This window comes from Pygoscelis adeliae, unplaced genomic scaffold (genome assembly GCF_000699105.1).
Source record: "Pygoscelis adeliae isolate BGI_AS28 unplaced genomic scaffold, ASM69910v1 Scaffold27, whole genome shotgun sequence".
Classification (NCBI taxonomy): domain Eukaryota; kingdom Metazoa; phylum Chordata; class Aves; order Sphenisciformes; family Spheniscidae; genus Pygoscelis; species Pygoscelis adeliae.
The window spans coordinates 7,432,306-7,451,595 of NW_008825410.1; the positions used below are offsets into that span (position 1 = coordinate 7,432,306).

At 38.5% G+C, this 19,290-nt stretch overlaps 1 protein-coding gene across 1 annotated transcript in view; it reads left to right on the top strand.

Annotated features, from left to right (window-relative positions):
- The window catches only part of PLXDC2 (plexin domain containing 2), a 156,523-nt gene that overhangs the window by 119,248 nt on the left and 17,985 nt on the right, over positions 1–19,290 (top strand). The window contains exons 10-12 of the mRNA XM_009330608.1: positions 3,509–3,569; positions 6,407–6,560; positions 7,975–8,013. Coding sequence (XP_009328883.1) covers positions 3,509–3,569; positions 6,407–6,560; positions 7,975–8,013 — 254 coding nt within the window. The remainder of the gene's footprint in view (positions 1–3,508; positions 3,570–6,406; positions 6,561–7,974; positions 8,014–19,290) is intronic.

Here is a 19,290-nt window from a genome sequence, read left to right on the forward strand (position 1 = left end):
CCACTTTTAAATATTCAAATTCTTTTTTTAGCAATTCAAACAACCTAGCAAGTGTCTTAATCTTTTCCTAATGTGATGGGCCTTCCTTAGTGGTTAAAGGCAGAAGAGAGTTCTGTCTGTTCGATTTTCTATTTAATTTTCCAGGTTAACCTTTTATTTAGAGGAGTTAATAAACATTTTAACTGAGTTGAGTAATTACATGGTATTTAAGAAATCATTTCAGATTTCTGGAGTGCCTTTCAGTTCTCAGAAATCCATTCTTCATGTTGTTCTTCATGCTGTTACACATATCCTGGCAAAAAAACCCTAGGGAATAGTTGGTTTAAAGGACACATGTTGTGCATTTTAATGCTCTTGATTGTTTTGTACCAGCTCAACCTGGTGAAAAGATTTTTCCATCCAGACTTTGTTCCTTTCCTTCCCGATAATTTTCCATTATGTTTTTAGCTTTTACAGGTTAAACCTTGGTAAACTTTCTGAGAAGAAGCAAAGCATTTCAGCTCATGCACTGAATGGACACTTCTTGTCATTTAAATATTCTCTGTCAAATAGAGGTAAATGGCATCTGGTAGATCTGATGACATTTACGTCTCCTTTCTGCCTATGTACAGTTCACTGAAAAGATTCTGACACCTTTCTTGTTACCCAGATTCAGCTGCATTAGTTATACCAAATCATCATTGCTATACATGCAGAGACTTTAATTCTCCCTTTGCTCCCTGAACCAATACTCCCAAGTTCCACAGAAATCCTGAAATTCCTTACATTTCATGAACGTCCCTATTCTCATTTCCTAGAATATCTTTGTTATTGCTTTGCTAGGAGCTGATTTCAGTTGTTATAAAATCGCCATGTTGACAGATGGCATAAATGGCATAGCTAATCAAATCTGCTCCAATGTTTTAATGGCAACAGGGAATTATCACCATGCTACTAGATGAAGGTCTTAAAAATGCAGTCGGTAGAGCGGGTGGTGCACTGAAATGACAGCTCCCAGAATTCTAACTCAATGACAGAGCAATAATAGTATCTGCTATGATGCAGCAATGATAGTATCTGCTACAGCTGACATGTCATTGACACACGCCTCAAAGGAAGTTCACAAACAGGTTTGCTTGAAGCCTGTCTAGTTCCTGATAAAGCTGCTTTCTGATAATATTTTTTTGACTCACCATTGCATCAATAGAAAGTGTTAAATAAACAGTGTCCAGGGTTTAATGTATTTTTCTTTAAGGTAGGGTCATCTGAAGAGTGTCTCAGATGTTTGAAAGAGCCATTCCAAGTCCTTGCATGTTGCATTCAACTTTTGGTGGTTTGTTAATTCCTGGGGAAAAATCAACCCCAGCAATGTTACTTGCCACCGTATTTCAGTTGTTTGTCAGAAAAGACTTAAGAACTGTAAATGAGTGCACCTGGGATAAGCTTTTATTCATTTAATCTTTGGAGCCTTAAGTTTGACACCATTTAGATACAAGATAAAATCTAAGACAAAAGGTCATTAATCCCTACTAGGTCTAAGTACAGTTGGATTTGAATTAGCATGGATATGTAACTGCAGTGGTTGCCTCTTTTGTAGGAATTTATGGAGTGACTTGATGTCACACTAAACACTGGGCTTGATTTTCAGATGTACAGAATATCCTCAAATCCATTAGAATTTAGACAGAGCAGTATGACTGAAATGTAATGTGTTTGTGAGTATTCAGTACCTCTGAAAATCAGTCCAGTTCTCCTTCAAGATGGGCACAGAAGTTGCTAATGAAGCTCTTCAAAAGTTAGAGAAAAGTAGAAGAGACTGAGGCTTTAAAAAAATATGTTTTATTCATACCTGGCATGTCACATCATCATTTCTTTCTGCTTAGCAAGGTTCTCCTTGTTCTCTCAAACGTTCATGGAGACAGAACACCCCAAAGATGAGGAGGCAACACCGAGCTCCCAGCATAGCACTGATTCACTCACCCTTCAGCAAGAAGAAAAAACTTTATTCCCATGCATTGCGAAGGAGGTCTCTGTATTTCTCTGGAATACATTTCTGGTTTGGGCATCTTTTTTCTTCACTGCAATAGTTTTTGGAAAAGTCAGCTACTATAGAGTGAGTGATAATTGACACCTGTTAGGGTTGGGGTATCTTTTTTAGTAACATTGCAAATGATGGAATGTGGATCAGTGCAAGTACAACTAACAAGAGAATCAACATTTTCTCAAAATCTTTTGTCAAAGACATTGTAGATTCTGCTCAGAATAACTATATGGAGAAGTTTATTATCCCAAGTGTGTTGTTAACATTGTTTACATCCTTTTGTAACGTCCTCCCCTACTATAAAAATTATTCCACTGTTCCATTCTCCCAAATGCACCTGTTTACCTCGGTTGAAGTAGGGTAGTACTTGGCATGTCTTGGCATCTTTCAGTTCATTGAGAACAAAAAATTACCCCATAAATACAGCTAACCATAACAGTGGTCTTATTTGCTTGCCTAGTCTTATTAAAAGACAGTGAGAAAGTTATTTGCCATACAGTCAGGTAAGTTATGACCATTGATGCCAAATTACATCATCCTGTCCCATAACAAAATACTACATGAAATGAATGCAGAAAACAAAAACAAACCCAAAAAAATTTAAAAACCCTAACTGGAGAGAATCTCTTTCAAAGTTGGACATCATGGTTTAGTTATTTGCTTGTCATTTTAATAAGGCTTTCTATTTGTAATGCGACCTGTTGTCTAGGAAACCCTACGTTACAGCATAAGCACCGATAACACTTGTAAGATGGGGATTGCCAGGGGAATCATTACATTAAAGTGTTACAAGTTGTTTTAAAATTTCTTCGCTACACATTGCAAATGAGAAAGGATATTGCAAGCAGGTTATTAACCTCACCTAATTTGATAAGAAATATGCATGCAACTTAAGTTTTCTGTAGCTACTGAGGAGGTAGAAGCAGCTGTATAGTATTCTCTAATTGTCATGAAGGCTGTTCAGAGGAGCTGTTACCTAAATCTGTGAATATTGATTGCATCGTTATATGTGTATCTTGATGTCTCAGATCACCTTGCCTGACAAAAGCAGTGAGTGACTGGTTCACTACATCCTTTGTGGGATTAAATTTTCCTGGCTAAGGAGTCTGGACAGAAATAATTAAACCAATTTACATCCAGATGGCTGATATCAAACTTAAAAATGCTATGGCTCAGTGCAGTCTTAAGAATAATTATCTACTGGAAGGGAGACATTCCTATTTAAAAACTATAAATTAAAAAAAACCACTTAAAATAATAACTCATTCATTGAAATGCCTTTCACTGAGGTGGATTAAATGATTGACTCATATTGCAAGCAACAGCCTCTTGAATAAAAGTAATACCACATAAATCACACGGATTTTAAAATAAATCACATCATTTACTTATTCTCTCTGTCATTCTCTCCTCCTCTCCCTTCCTTTCTTGTTCTTGTTTTCCTCCTATTTCCATCTGGACAACTTCTATCTATTTCATCATTTAAAGATGCTCCAGTGGATTTGACCGTCACCGGCAAGATTGGGTAGACAGTGGCTGCCCTGAAGAGGTATGTGAGTAGTTTACATCCTCAGCCCATCAGAGGCCATTTATATACTTATGATGTTTTTGATTAAATTCTTCATATTATGAAGCATGGTTTCAAGGCCAAAGACATGCTATATTTATCTTTATCATTCAGTGGACATGCTGTAAGGCATAATAAAGAAAAATAGACTGAGCAATTTCACTCCCCATTTCAGGGAATAAAATGGACATGAAATAAAAATTTTGTCTCTGAGAAAATACTTTAAATAAAATATAAAAATACCAGAAAGCCTGCCCCAAAACAATGTCCCTGCACTGTTTTTCTCTGAGATCTCTGATTCTTGCCAGAAAAGGAGAAGAAACTGTGAAGTTTCTCATCTCAGAAAACCCTCTGCCAGAGCAGTCTCAAGTGAAAAACAGGCATTGCATGTCTTGCATTTTGGTTATGAAATCTGCCCAAATCATTTAGTAGAGAAGAAATTGCATAGATTAATTCAAAGATATTTTAAAAAAAAAAAAAAAAAAAAAACACCAACTACAAGGCGTTTGGATGTCCTTTCCCGGAGAGGCAGTGAAAGAATGAAAAAGATATCTGACTGTGGTAGTGGTGGACTGTCAACTGTCAAACAGGGACTACGGGCCTCCTCTAAAAGAGGTACTCGGGGTAATCCTGGACCAGAGCAGTTCATTTTCAAGACACATATATAAATACCTTACTGCTGGTTCTTTCCCAATGTTCTCCCTTTAGAAGGCTTTTTGGTTTGAGGGTTCTTTTTTGTTGCTGTTTTTTTCATTTGGGGAGTGTGGTAACAGGAACAAATTAATTTATGACACTTAAATCTCCTGACGGACATAAAAAAACAGTTACTTTTCCATTTTGGCTGAAAGGGCTGAATTCTGTCATGAGTTTCACCAGCATAGCCCTTCTGAAGTGTAATGTCAGGTGAAACTGAGGACAAAATGTAGCCCCAAGTGTCTAGTTAGAAAAGCACATTCTGTTTTATTCTCAGTAGAAGCAAAGAGAAGTAATGATATAAATCCAGTCTGATGGAAGACTTTTTTTTCTTATAACTCTAATTGCAAAATAACTGCATCCTACACACTGCCTTGTTACATGGGCTTGAAGCTTCAGCTTTGCAGTTTGTACACTGATGACTTCAGAATGGAATTTCTGTGAGATTTTTTGTCTGTGGAGGACAACCTTTTCAAGAACATAAAATAAAAGTTACTGGGAGTGTTTGTTGTTATAGTGCACAACCTTTGTATTGCTTTAATCCAGATTATAACTAGCTAGGACTCACTTGTGCCTGTAGATGAAGTTATCCAAAAACTGCTCTCCGCATGACAGTAGCATCCCATTCTGCTTCTCCCTTCTTGTTTCAACTCAACTAGTGCTCCAAGGCTTACTACATGATCTGAGAGGAAATTATTGATACACTAAGTGTATCTGAGAAACTAATAGTTTGATTTGCACAGTTTCAGGCTACTTGATTGCTGCTCACAGTCCAGCTTTCAGGCTCTCTGGAGTAGAAGTAACAGCTTATTTAGCATCTTCCAGAATGATGCCTGAGCTGACTGCTGGAGTTCAATGAAGGATCAATAATTAGCACACAGAGGTTAATTTTAGATGCATTCATTCAAGAGGATGAATAATGATGATTCTCATAGTAATGTTTCCTTCTCTGTAATATAGATTTTGAGCTAAATTTTTATTAAATTACATCAGTGAAATTAACAGTGGTTTTCAAGCTAAAACATGAAGAAATTTAAAGAATAGCTATACTGCTGATACTGGTAGCTTTTTTTAATGTAATATATTGTTTCTTGTAAAACAAAGGACAATAAAATACCCATACATATTAAAAGAAAGACAACACCCACTGGGTTTTGACAGCCAGAACACGCTTTGCGGGATCTCACTTCTCATTAAAATGAGTGGGGACAGCAGGAGTTACAGGCAGTTGGCATATTTGCTGCTGGTTAATTGGATGTATTTTCCTGCAAAACTCTGTGATCCATAAAAGAAAATATTCATCACACCTGCAGAATTTTAAAAGTGTCCAGAAATTTTTAAAAAAAGAAAAAATTACTCGAGTTTTGTATCGAACTATTTGCCCATGAAAATAAGTTAAATTATTATATGATGGTGAATATTATTTATGGTATGCTAATATAATATAATAATCTGTATGATTATTATAGTTTATGGTTTATAGTTTATAATACTTTTATATAATAATTTTTATGTTATACACATAATATGTGAAATTTTAATATTATATAGAATTAATAGGAATATAGTGAATGTGTTGCTCAATAGTGTGGTCTATAAATATTCTACAGGCTGAATACATGCACGCATTTTACACATATATGCATATTCTTCTGTGATAACTGCATGTAAAGCCTAATTAAATGCTCCAGTTAACTACCCATTACTCACTCTGAAGAGCTGCAATTTAATTCCCACGTATCTTTTTTAACGTGTTATGGCATCCAGACCAATAGCAATGAGCATTCACAATAGAAGAGTGAAAATCTGAATTATAATCTTAGATGTTAAAATATGATTGGGGGAAATAACATGTTTGGCATTCAGGGCTGACTTTGAAACCTTGTCATTAACAATTGAGGGTTGTAAGTTTTGCAGCTAAATGAAAAATATATGTTGCTGAATGCTATGTAGAGCACTTCAAAGGGAAAAAAAAAGAAAATAGAAGCTCTTGAAATTCCTTTATTTAGTGTTTCCATTTTCATTCTTTTTATCCTGACAGCTTGTCCATGCTTAAATTCTTCATTCAGTGACAGTCTCCACTGAGAATTAATTTTCTCTTCTTTGTTTCTGTTGTTTCCCAACAGTCAAAAGATAAGATTTGTGAGAAGAATATAGACACAACTGAAACACCTCCTTACTCCACCACCACCCTTCTGCCAACCACCACAAAGTTCAGAGTTTTAACGACCACCAGAGGATCCACCACTTCCCACCTGCCAACTAGCTTGCCCACAGAAGGTGAAGTGTATACACTGCATTATTCTATAGTGCAAACATGTCATTTACAAGTCTAAAAGAAAGTTAATTCCTTTAAGTATGTGTTCATGTTGATCTTTTCTCTTTGGAGCAGTGGAAGGAGTAGGGAATTGCAGTCAAGGCAATATCTGCTACTGCTTTTAAATTGCAACTTGCTCTTGCAACAGTAAGGTGCAAAGGCGATGAGTGCTGGAGGAGGGGGCAGTGCTGGGGGCGCCCGGGCAAGCCAGGCAGACTTCTGGAGAACTTGTGGTTACAGTGAGTTGTTTGTGTTCTTTTAACCATCAGGCCATAGTCCAAAACCTGTTGAAATAGTAGATGGAGAGGGCCCTGCTGAAGTTAGTGAAGAAACTCCTGTCACAGACATAATGAATTTTGAATCCCTTTGGGTATTCTATTTAGCCAGGAGAAAATTAGAGGTAACCCAAATTAAAAACCTCTTTGAAATTTGCCTGTTTACTTTTTTTCAGTCAGTTGACACTGTTCTTTTCAGGTAGTGCTCACTGTTGTGAAATAGTTTCTATAGGCTTCTGAATCAAATTAACCAGGTTAAGTGATGGTGTGTCAGTTCTCACCCTCGTTCCACTGGCTGCTTAAATCTTGCCTTTCTGTGGTTGAGATATCCTGCTTTCCTGCTTCTGGGGAAAATTCAGCTGGGTACAAAAGCTAACCCAGAATAATCAAATAGCATCTTAGCATCTATAAAAGGAAAGGGGGGAGTTTTCTATTGGAATTGTATGTTAAGACAAGAAAAAGTACCAGGTACAGGCAGATTTTTTAAGTGGCCTGTGACAGGAAAATTTGAACTGGAGGCATTTCAAGGTGAGAATCTACTGATAAGAAAGGCTGGTTTTGTTTGCAGCAAGAGAAGTTTAGAAACTGTTGGTGCAGGATTTGGACTGCATTAGCAGCATTATTCCCTGGCATTTTGTTCGTTAAAGCTCACAACAAGAAGAGGAATATGGAAATAAATAGGATTTAAAACTGGTAGACCTCTTCATGATTCTTGGAAGAGGAACTAAGTCATTGTTTTATTTTATTGTCATATATTGGTTCATACAGTCCTTAATATGACAGAATGCTCAAGCTATATGTGAACATGTAACATAAATGAATTATTTGTAAGTGTTATGAGACAGACCCTTATTTACCAGTATTTTGAATCCTCTGTTACACTGTAACACTCTCATAAATGGTTTTTTAGTAGTAAGGAAGTATACTTATACTAAGCATTGCTTAGTATAAGTAAGAACACCACAATCTAACTCTCATTGAGTTGAGTACCAAATAATGTCCTAATTGTGAAATTTCTTTGACATTAGAAAGTCATTCCTAAAATGACTTATGACTTCGAAAAATGCATTTTCCTACAACTAACTTTGAATTTCCTTTATAGATGACACCAAGATAGCACTGCACCTAAAAGACAATGGAGGTAAGAAATGATTTTTTTGTCTGTAAATAATGTCTGTAGTTTGTCAAATTATCCACTGAACTTCATTAATCAAAATCAGATTGTAGAAATAGCTTTTACCAGACTCTCAAAGGACTTCAGCCTTCCACATCTATGTCGAAGAGCAGCAGGGCAAATAAGCTTAGCAACTGCTTAGTAAATTAAACATTTACAACTCTCTTTATAACTCTTTAATAAAACAGCAGGTTTAATTATCTTCCAAATATGGACATATTAAGTAAATGTTTAACTGTATTAATACAGTTATTAACTGTATTATAATAATACAGTATTATTTAACTCTGTTAAGAGAGGATATGATGCTAGTTCTAAATAATAATATTGTGTTATAAACTCATTCGTAGTAGTGAATTATTACATGACATTTTGTTAATAAACATATGCATTTTATATCTACGTCTCTGTACTAGCAAAGATCCTGTATTTCTCCATGCACATTCCCCTTGCAAGTTAATAAGATCACCTTGTCTTACTGATAAAGGCCTCTGTTAAGTGGGGATCCGCAGGGGACTGCTTTTGTCATCTTCTTTGTGGGTTCAAGGACTGAGACCTGAGTTTTGTTCCTTCTCCCTTGAAGTTGATGAGAATTTTGCTGTTAGTTAGAATAGGACTGGGTCATTAGATGTAGGCTGAGTCTGTATTCACTGTTGATGTAGAGTTGCTGAAGAGAAAGGAAAGATTTATGTTGATTTCTGTGGGCTTCGGAATGGTCTATCAAAGCAGAGGATGATTTGCTGAGCAAATTGAAATAAATTATATTTCCACTGATATAAAGGGGAATATTATTGTCTTTGATTGCCTTTCCTCTGGACAGGGAACACCGAGCTTCCCCCAGGGGCAGGGGAACCGGCAGCAAGCGTGGCAGCAGGCACGGGCAGGGCGCAGGGTGAGTCCAGCAGCTCAGGTGCAGCAGCTGGGGTCAGCCGCAGACTAGTGACAATCAGCCGAGTCTGCAGTGACGAGGCAGGCCCGGGGTCAAGGCAGGAAGCCAGGTTGGCAAGGCGAGGCTGGAAGCAGCAAGGGAGCAGGCGAGGCACAGCAGCCAGCAGCACAGCTCAAGCAAGGACCAAAGGAAGCAGCTCCCGTCAGCAGTCCCAGAGAAGGTGAGGTCATGAGCCAGGTCCATGCAAGGAGTCTGGTCAGCAGCAAAAAGCAATGGGGCCAGAGATAAGGCTACAACACAGCTCCAAGGTCCATCCAAGGAGACACGGCCAGGGACAGTAATGGAGACAAGCTACCTTCAGCATAGATCCAAGGTCGGTCCAGGAGACAAGATCAAAGATGGGGCTGACTACCGGTTCACCTACAGCATAGCTTCAGCTTGGGCTTGAGCTTACATGGAGTCCCCAACCCCATGGGCAGAGGTCCCAGGTGCAGTGGGTCAGGACAGCTGAGCATAGTGGTGTCTCAGTGCCCTCGCAGAGAATTGTTCAAGTTTTGAAAAGACACGGTGTGTAGATGCCACTTAGCATTTTGGTCTGGTTTTGTCATTTGTTTTTTAGTAATATTCTGCCATTATTTTCTCCATCCCTCAAATTAGAGATCTGCTGACTCCACAGGAGGCAGTTGCCATCCCCCTCTTCGCCAGTCGCTCCTCTGTCATTTTGCTGTCCCTAACCACAGTATAGCTGGTCACATGCAGTACTGGGCATTGAATTGTCCATTTGTTGGCAGTATTGTTGTTTGACATAGCTTTGACACATAAGTGGTCCCTTGGAATAAGGTCATCTATAAACTCAGGGTGGTGCTTTTAGGCATTTTTCCTATGGCAATGTCCCTGAACCTTTCTTTCTCTTATTCTTCTTGAAATCAAATTGCTTTTCATTTTGTTGTGAGAAGTGCTTCAGTGCTCTTAAAGATGAATAGACAAGGTGAATCAGTCAGCACTTCACTCTCCCATTTCGTGTCTGCTCTGTACATGAGGCGCGTTCCCAGCTGAGCTGTACCCATGCTCTGCCCTGCGAGTCATTGCTCCATGGCAGGTGGCTGGCCTGGGACTGGGCAGCTCTCCATCTTGAGCATCTCATGAACAGCTCAGAATAGTATGCTGTTATATAAAAAATAATTCAGGCCAAACCAGCACCTGATGTGATTATTCATTTTCCTTGAGCTGTTTCTTTTATTCTTGAAATTTAAAAAAAAGAAACTGACTTCAAACAACACGGAAGCAAAGCAACACACCAGGATTTCTCATTCACACAGTAAACGTAGCTTTTAATCTGAGAAGTTCTTTTTGATGAATCTTCAATTATGCATTGAATTTTCCAGCAACCCCTAGATTAGGCACAGATAAAACCTCTGCAGCCGCAGGCGCGTTCTTTGATTCTCTGTGATTTGTCAGCCTTTCATAAAGAGTAGATTATTTCAGGTCACGAATACAGGGTCTTTACTTTCTCACACTAGATTCTTTAAAACTCTAATGAAAGGGAAGCTTTTATAATGGAAAACCAAAGCTATATTGGATCAATGACGTCCTATAGCTTGATGTGTCCTTGGATGATAGCAGTCAATATCTGGTTAGGTACAACAAAAGGGGTCTATAGAAATTCTGCATCTCACTTCTGCCTGGAACTTTTGAAACAAAATGTTATAAAGCAGCAACTAAATTTAAATTAAATTTCGAGTTCAGGTCAAACTGCTTTGACCTTTTAATTACATAAGAAAATCATTTGCAAGTTAGTGCTGTAATTCACCCACAATCTTATGTGACATATTTTAACATACATTTCAAATTTACATGTTTCTGTTTCTTCTGTCTTCCTTCTTTCTTCATAGACACATGATAGATACCTAATACATACATGCCTAAGCCATTTTAAAATACAGCTGACATGCAATCATATTTTTGTTAAATCTTAATTCTTTTTAAAATAACAAGTATTTTGTAAGTTTTAAGATATGTCCAGCACTACAAATGTATTTTTTTGTTATTAATTGCAGATTCTGTTGTTTTTTTCATTTTTCTTATAACACAACACAGCTGACTAAACAGTTTAAAAGCCTAATTTTTCATAAAAATTGTGAGCAATTGGCTGTGGCTATACAGTAATGCAGTGTTTTCCTGTTGAGAACTCTTTGGTGGATGATTTAGATGATTGGTCAGCACATCTAGACATTTTATTTGACCTTTTTAGACACCTTATTGTGATGATTTAATTGCTATGAGTCCCTCTCAATCCTTCAGTTTTATAACTCAATAGAAAAGTGCATGTGTGTTCAACAGTGTCAGAGAAACTGCCACACTTCTCATTCATCAAGATGTACAGTAATTACTGTTACAAAAAAGTAAAGCTATGCAAAAACCACCTACCTGAGGGAGAAAGCTATTTTATTTATTTGTGAACAAGTCCATCCCGGTATATGTAGTTCTAGGAAATGTCTGTGCCCTGCTGCTTACACTCTGGGGTGGACTTTTTCAAAGATGGTCTAGATATAAACATTAGTGATGTAGAGGATTAACATTAGTGCTATATAGAGCTTAATTTGAGCTTGAAAGATTATGAAACTCAGTAAGAAATGACCAAAACGCAGACACAAGTTTTGAAAAAAGAGTACTTTTATATACCTTATATACAGTAATAAATTTACCCAAGGCTATTTTTTTTAATAGTTCCCTATGCCTGGAAACTAGCTCCCCTTAGTCATCTGTCTTCTTAATTTCCCTTAAAAATTGCAGTCTGAGCTCTTCCTACCATAAGAATTCTAGACAAATTATGGAGAAGACTCAGTCCTGTTTTTCTTGTGTACTCTGAACTCCAGCTGCAACATGTTGAGCACTAGTTCATGCCTGCTAATAATCATCTAACTTATTTCTGTCTAATATGTTAAGTTTCTAAATGATCCAGAAAATGAGACATATTTCAACAAAGAGACAAGCCAACCTTTTAGGGAAAACAAATATTTTTGGCATAACAAAAATTATTATGACCACACAGTCCAAAATAGCTAACTCAGGTTAACAAGTCACTACAGATTAACTGAGTCCTCTCCATTTTTAAAGTAAAAAAACATTAAATTAAACAATGTTAAACCTAATCTTCATGGTGGTTTAAAAATGTTTTAAAGTGGACCTTGTATGGGATAAGATCCACAAGATATGGCTTTGTTTTATCATCAGATCTTGGCCTAACCACAGGAAATGACCTTCCAGAGGCTTCATATCATCTGGTGTTAGCCAGAAAGCCACAAGCTCTTCTTTCGGACCTTTCTCATAGCCAGTGGCAAGCAATAGGCAAGAAGAAGTCATTCATGTCATCCTAAAAGAAGTACCCAAAATGGGATAAATTACTATACAGAGGTGCCTAGCTCTATCAGCTACAGAGAAAAATCTAAATGACATGCTAAGAGTGGGCATCTTACCCGTAGGTACCCAAGGTTTCCTTACATTAACTCTCTTCAGGGTGTCCTAGCTAATGTGTTCTGTTTCCATTCCTGTCCAGAAACCTGGCAGGCCAAGATTCAGACCTCTTCTTCCATTATTCTCTCATGAAAAAGGGAGGATTTAAGGGGTTTACCATCATTGCAAAAATCCTGTTGAGATTAGGTTATGGATTATGTAATTATATGTTTACTTCTGTATGTTTCACTTACTCGAAACTGCTGATGTTCCCCTAAAATTGCAGGGTTCATACAATTTTAAGCAAGCATGGATTTCCTTGGAGAAAACTTGTCATAAAGTTTACTTTATCTATGCTGTACTATATGCTGTGCTTGTATAAAAAAAATTCTTATCAAGGAGCAGCTTTGGAATGGTTTCAGTAGTCGTGGAAATAGAAGAAACATAGAGAAAAGCATCAGCACACAGAGATAAGCAAAATAGGTGGTGATGGTTAGAAATGTGTTAATAGGATAAGAATGTGAAGAAAGGTAGATTCAAGAAGAACAGTTAGCCACCTTAATTATCAAATAAACCAGAAAGAGCCTTGTAAACAGAGTTCATGGGATTTTTCCCCTTTTTCTTACATTTAGGTAGGGGGAAAATTCCAAAGGGAACAAATAAAATATAACTCAAATAAGTCAGCGAGTCTTCCCATATATTGTATTTCACTCTGTAGATTACAAGCTAAGAAATGCTGATACATCTCCACATTTTATTCTCTGTTTCTCCCTGAACATTTCCAACCTGTTCCTCCTCTATCATTTCTCAGCAGTCTATTCTCAGCACTAGTTAGAGACAGGTCTTAAGATACATTAGAGATCTCTCTTGTTTTCTTCAGTATGATCAAAGCATGATCAAAGTTGCACTCTAGACCCCAAGCAATTTGCTAAATGCTGCTCACTGCTTTCTGCAAGTTCAGCTGTAGCACTCAGAATAGGAAAGCATTATACTTAGGAAAAAGTGTATGTTGCTGTAAGAAACATGAAACGATGTCCCCAGTGTCATTCAAGTTCTTCCTTCTCAGGAAATCTTGTGACTTAAGGAAAGCATATATAGACTTGCTGGTGTTCAGTACAATACTACATCAGTGCCTGCTGGCAGGTAGCTTATTGAAACAGAGCCTTGCAAAGCCAAGAACATAAACTTGGAAAAGCAACAGCCTCTGATATGAATATTCCCATCTTCCTTGTGCATCAGACACAGGAAGAAATGTATTCTACGTTATACGCAATGGCCAGTGGGCTACATGTGTGTTTTTTAAAGCCAATACAAATGAAAAGTGCTGAACTCATCCATTCTGGGTAAAAAATAGAATCATGGATTAATAATCTTTATTCTTAGGACATTTAAATTGGCAGCATTAATAAATTATGTTATTTTCTCTTTGTTTCATGGTACTTTGGATTGTACTTAAATGTTACTTAGAACAAGACATTTGCGTCTTTTCCAGAATTTCTTGCATCAGAATGGGTACCTACGGGTAGGTAGTGGGCATCTTACCCGTAGATACCACTGCATCCCAATTTTGCTGTGATCATATTATTACAGCTATCATCACAGAATATGTAAAAAGCACAAATCCAACCTGCAGAAAGTCAATCAAATAATGGCAGAGGTTTTCCAAAGTAGTGGCACTGGAATGTATCCCCTAGAAAGCAAATTTCACTTTCTGCCTCTAGCAAAGAAGGGCATTTTTACATCGTATTAGGCATTATATACCACATTAGGTTAAAGAAGCATGATGTTAAAACAGTTTAGCTAAACCAGAACAACAATGTGTAGACACTTTGACTTATATTGAAGTCTGAATTATACCAGTTTAGTTTGTCTTTGGTTTTCTAAGACAGATATAAAATGATATACAGTATCTGCTCATACAGTTGTCATGACTTCGCTGTAAAGGCACTCATTTAACTGATTTTGTTAAACACGTATAATTTGTGGACTTTATATCAGCTCAAAGGCTTAATATGGAAACCACATGTAGATCTAAATGGAGATCTTATGGAGGACTAAATGTAATAGACTGGATAAACTTTTAAGACAAGGCTGCATTACTTAATGTTTTATCTCGTCATCTGTTCCTGTTGCTGTCATAGTGCTGTGGCAGTATGACAGCTAGGGCACACAAAGCTCCTGTGATCTTCTGCCTTTTTAACTACCTATTCTACATGGAGTTAACCCAGTAGTTGCAGTCAGTAGCCTCCTGCAGTCTCCTCTACATTGCTTACTCATCTTTGACATCAGTGTGCGTGGGTCACTGAAGGATGGGGAAAATGGAGGTCAAGTGAAAGAACACCAATATAGTTGTACATTTTGCACTGAAGCTGAAGTACCTGAAGTTGTTCTGTCTCCACAAGGTGGGGGAGGCGTGGGGGTAAGGAACTCTGGAAGCATTAGACACAGCTTTACAGAGGAACAACCTGCTTGACCTGATGTCCTTGTGTTTGCTTTCAGTAAGGTTAAGAGGAGTCAATGGGCTGACTGAACTGAAATTCTTGTAATCTGGTAATTTTCTGCTCTTCTGGATTTAGCAACAGTCAGCTGTCTTGCCAGGCCAAATGGTGTGGTACAATATTGAGCTTTGTGATGACCATTGCTTGATGCTACTAAGTATTGTAATGGCTTAAATGGCCTCAAGCGACTCAGACTAAAATTAATACTGATGACAACTTGTATTGGGTTTGCGTGGCAAGGTTTTGGTAGGGGGGCGGCTACAGGGGTGGCTTCTGTGAGAAGCTGCTAGAAGCTTCCCCTATGTCTGATAGAGCCAATGCCAGCCGGCTCCAAGATGGACCAGCCACTGGCCAAGGCTGAGCCCATCAGCCATGGTGGTAGCACCTCTGTGATAACATATTTGAGAAGGGGGAAAAAAACCCCGCGCAACTGCAGCTGGAGAAAGGAGTGAGAATATGCGAGAGAAACAACCCTGCAGACACCAAGGTCAGTGAAGAAGGAGGGGGGAGGAGGTGCTCCAGGCACCAGAGCAGAGATTCCCCTGCAGCCCCTGGAAGGACTGTACCCCGTGGAAAGGATCCACGCTGGAGCAGTTCATGAAGAACTGTAGCCTGTGGGAAGGTCTCACATTGGAGAAGTTCATGGAGGACTGCCTCCCGTGGGAGGGACCCCATGCTGGAGCAGGGGAAGAGTGTGAGGAGTCCTCCTCTTGAGGAGGAAGGAGCAGCAGAAACAATATGTGATGAACTGACTGCAACCCCCATTCCCCGTCCCCCTGCACCGCTGGAGGGGAGGAGGTAGAGAAAATTGGGAGTGAAGTTGAGCCCAGGAAGAAGGGAGGGGTGGGAGGAAGGTGTTTTTAAGATTTGGTTTTATTTCTCATTATCCCACTCTGATTTGGTAATAAATTAAACTAATTTCCCCAAGTCAAGTCTGTTTTGCCCATGATGGTAATTGGTGAGTGATCTCCTTGTCCTTATCTCGACCCACAAGCCTTTAGTTATATTTTCTCTCCCCTGGTCCAGCTGAGTAGGGGGAGTGATAGAGTGGCTTTAGTGGGCACCTGGTGTCCAGCCAGGGTCAACACACCACACAACTGTTGTAGTGTTAGGTGATATTTTAGAGAAGAAGAATGAAAGTCTGAAATTAATGAAATTTAGAGTGCTGTCATCCTATAAACAGAGAGATTTGCTGCACTAAGCAGTTGATCAGTCTTGGAGAGACTTACTGAGTTGCCTTGGGTCCTACAGAAAATTGATAGCAAAGCCAGATATTGAATTCAGAATTTGTGGGTTGCAGTTTGTAATATTCTCACTCAAAGACTACCTTTCATTCCTTATATGCAATTGGAAACCAATTTTTAAAGCATTAGCTGAGCCATAACTTTATAAATCATCATGAAACCAAGTAAAGTGTAGCAATGGCTTAACCTCAAAATGTTAACAAATGCTAAGGGAATGAACCCACTAAAGCAAGAAAATCACACTCCATTACCGTGAAGAAGCTAAGTCCAGAGCAGGCTGTTCCTAAAAGAGGTAGAAGGAACATTTTTATTGAGATTCCTCTGAGCCTCTGGAGAATCCTGCCAACTGTACATTCCCTTATTCCCTCCCACAGTCACCGTATGTAGGTCATTAATCATCTGTTCAGGAATCTGCATTATGTACAGGAAAAAAGCTTAAGTTTGGAGAACCATATACCTGCCCCATAAAACAAGCAGTCTCCTGGTAGACTCACATACCAGATGTAAATGGAGGCCCAAAAGAGGGGAAAAATCCAGTGGCTCTGCTGAATTCACTGTAGGCTGTAACCCTGTGGGCTCAGCTGTCCTAAACATTATATCCTCCCTCTCTGCAGGAGCATATTAACTTAAAGCCACGGTCATGCAAATAGGGTGATACAGCTTCCAGGCTAGAAATTACATATGTAATAGGGTGGAGGGCTGGTGGAGTGAACTTAGATCTGTAGATGCAGGTTAGTCCCAGACGGTGCAGCAAGACAGGGTTTCTGTTCTTTGGCTGCCCAAAGAGGAGAGCAAACACATGGAGAGGAGATGTTGCCATATGGCTTGTAGACACCTTTTATGTGGAAACACATCTCTCAATGTCTAAAGAAGAGCAACGAAGCTGGTGAAGGGTCTGGAGAACAAGTCTTATGAGGAGCAGCTGAGGGAACTGGGGTTGTTTAGTCTGGAGAAAAAGAGGCTGAGGGGAGACCTTATCGCTCTCTACAACTACCTGAAAGGAGGTTGCAGCGAGGTGGGTGTCGGTCTCTTCTCCCAAGTAACAAGCAATAGGACGAGAGGAAATGGCCTCAAGTTGCGCCAGGGAAGGTTTAGATTGGATATTAGGAAAAATTTCTTCACCAAAAGGGTTGTCAAGCATTGGAATAGGCTGCCCAGGGAAGCAGTTGAGTCACCATCCCTGGAAGTATTTAAAAGACGTGTAGACGTGGTGCTTAGGGACACGGTTTAGTGGTGGTCTTGGCAGTGTTAGGTTAATGGTTGGACTCGATGATCTTAGAGGTCTTTTCCAACCTAAATGATTCTATGATTCTATGAAATAGTTATTAGACACCCTGGAGCTCCTGGAAGAGAGGAACCAGACCAATAATAGTCCAAGGATGGGTATGGAAGAACAGTTATAGATGTAAGGATGGTCGAATGAAATTAACATAGGTAGAGTAGTATATCAGACAGATAACGGATAGTAATGAGGAGAGACAGGTTTGACCTGCCAGATTCGGCTGATATTCCCAAAGTCAGAATGTTCCAGCACTGTCACTGGCAGACAGTTTTATTACCCTGAAATAAACCTTGGAGAGGGATGAAAATTGCTTGATTACTTGCTTAGATCACTTTTGAAAGCTGGGTTTATATTATCATAGATTTCTGATACATCAAATAGCATGCAATACATGCCTTTATTTATGTATCAAATGTATGTAACTGGCAAAAGTACTTCCCAGCACCCAATCAACAAGTAGAAATGGGCAGCTAAAAAAACACCGTTCAGTATATCTCATTTTCCTCCAAAGCTCAGGACTTCAGACTGAGATATTCTATACAGCGTGAATTACAAAACTTACAGTCTCTGATGGAGAATGGCATTCCCATGAACAATATAAAAAAAATTGTATTGTGTTGTCACAGCAAGTTTTAAGTGACCTAAATGCTACCTTCTTTAAGGATCATCAAGTTTCTGTGATTCTATAATAATTTTACAATTGAAATAATGATGCAAAGAAGCTCCCCTTTGACATACTATCACAACAGTTTTTACATAGTTCAAATCAAAAAAATGGCTGTGAATAAAATGTGACTTTTCCATTAGAGGTCTACTCTTTATCTCTACTTAATTCCACCTAATTTTAAATTTTGTGGGCAGATATTGGCAATTTGTTTGTAAGCTCTTTGAAAATATGAACTATCATGTTCAATGTTTATATTAGAATATAATAATATATAATTATAATAACAATAATGTGTAAGCATGTCTTACTTTCCTAAGCTAGTATTTGAAGTGGGTTTTTATGTAAGAACAATAAGATACTCATTTTGCATTACTAATAATAGTATGGCACAATCTACTTTAATCAATAAATGTATTTTTATAAAGCTGGACAGGCTACAGTTTCAAAATCATGGCCAATACCGAAATAGTCATCGTGTAATGTGTACATTAAGGAATGCAAGGGAAGTTATGCAGTTAACAACTAAACTATTAAAAAATGGCATGCTTGCATGGAGGCTCTGAAAATATTACCACACATTCTGTTTCTGTAATGTTTAATCTATGTATTGCATACTCATAAGTAATAAAAGAGTACATAAGTCTCTACTGTAGATGTGGTTATACCTGAACCTATACGTTTTTCCAGTCTGCTTCATCTGTAGGAGCTGTTTTCATGCACTAGTATCCAGACCCATTTTGCCATAAAACTAAGAGCATGCCAGAAACACTGTCAACTTAATAAACCAGCATTTCTGTACCAATAATGCTGCATAGATGCTCTCATACCCATGTGATAAAATCATAGAATCATCGAATCGTTTAGGTTGGAAAAGACCTTTAAGATCATCGAGTCCAACCGTTAACCTAACACTGCCAAGACCACCACTAAACCGTGTCCCTAAGCACCACATCTACACGTCTTTTAAATACCTCCAGGGATGGTGACTCAACTGCTTCCCTGGGCAGCCTATTCCAATGCTTGACAACCCTTTTGGTGAAGAAATTTTTCCTAATACCCTGTCTAAACCTTCTCTGGTGCAACTTGAGGCCATTTCCTCTCATCCTTTCACCAGTTACTTGGGAGAAGAGACCAACACCCACCTCGCTGCAACCTCCTTTCAGGTAGTTGTAGAGAGCGATAAGGTCTCCCCTCAGCCTCCTTTTCTCCAG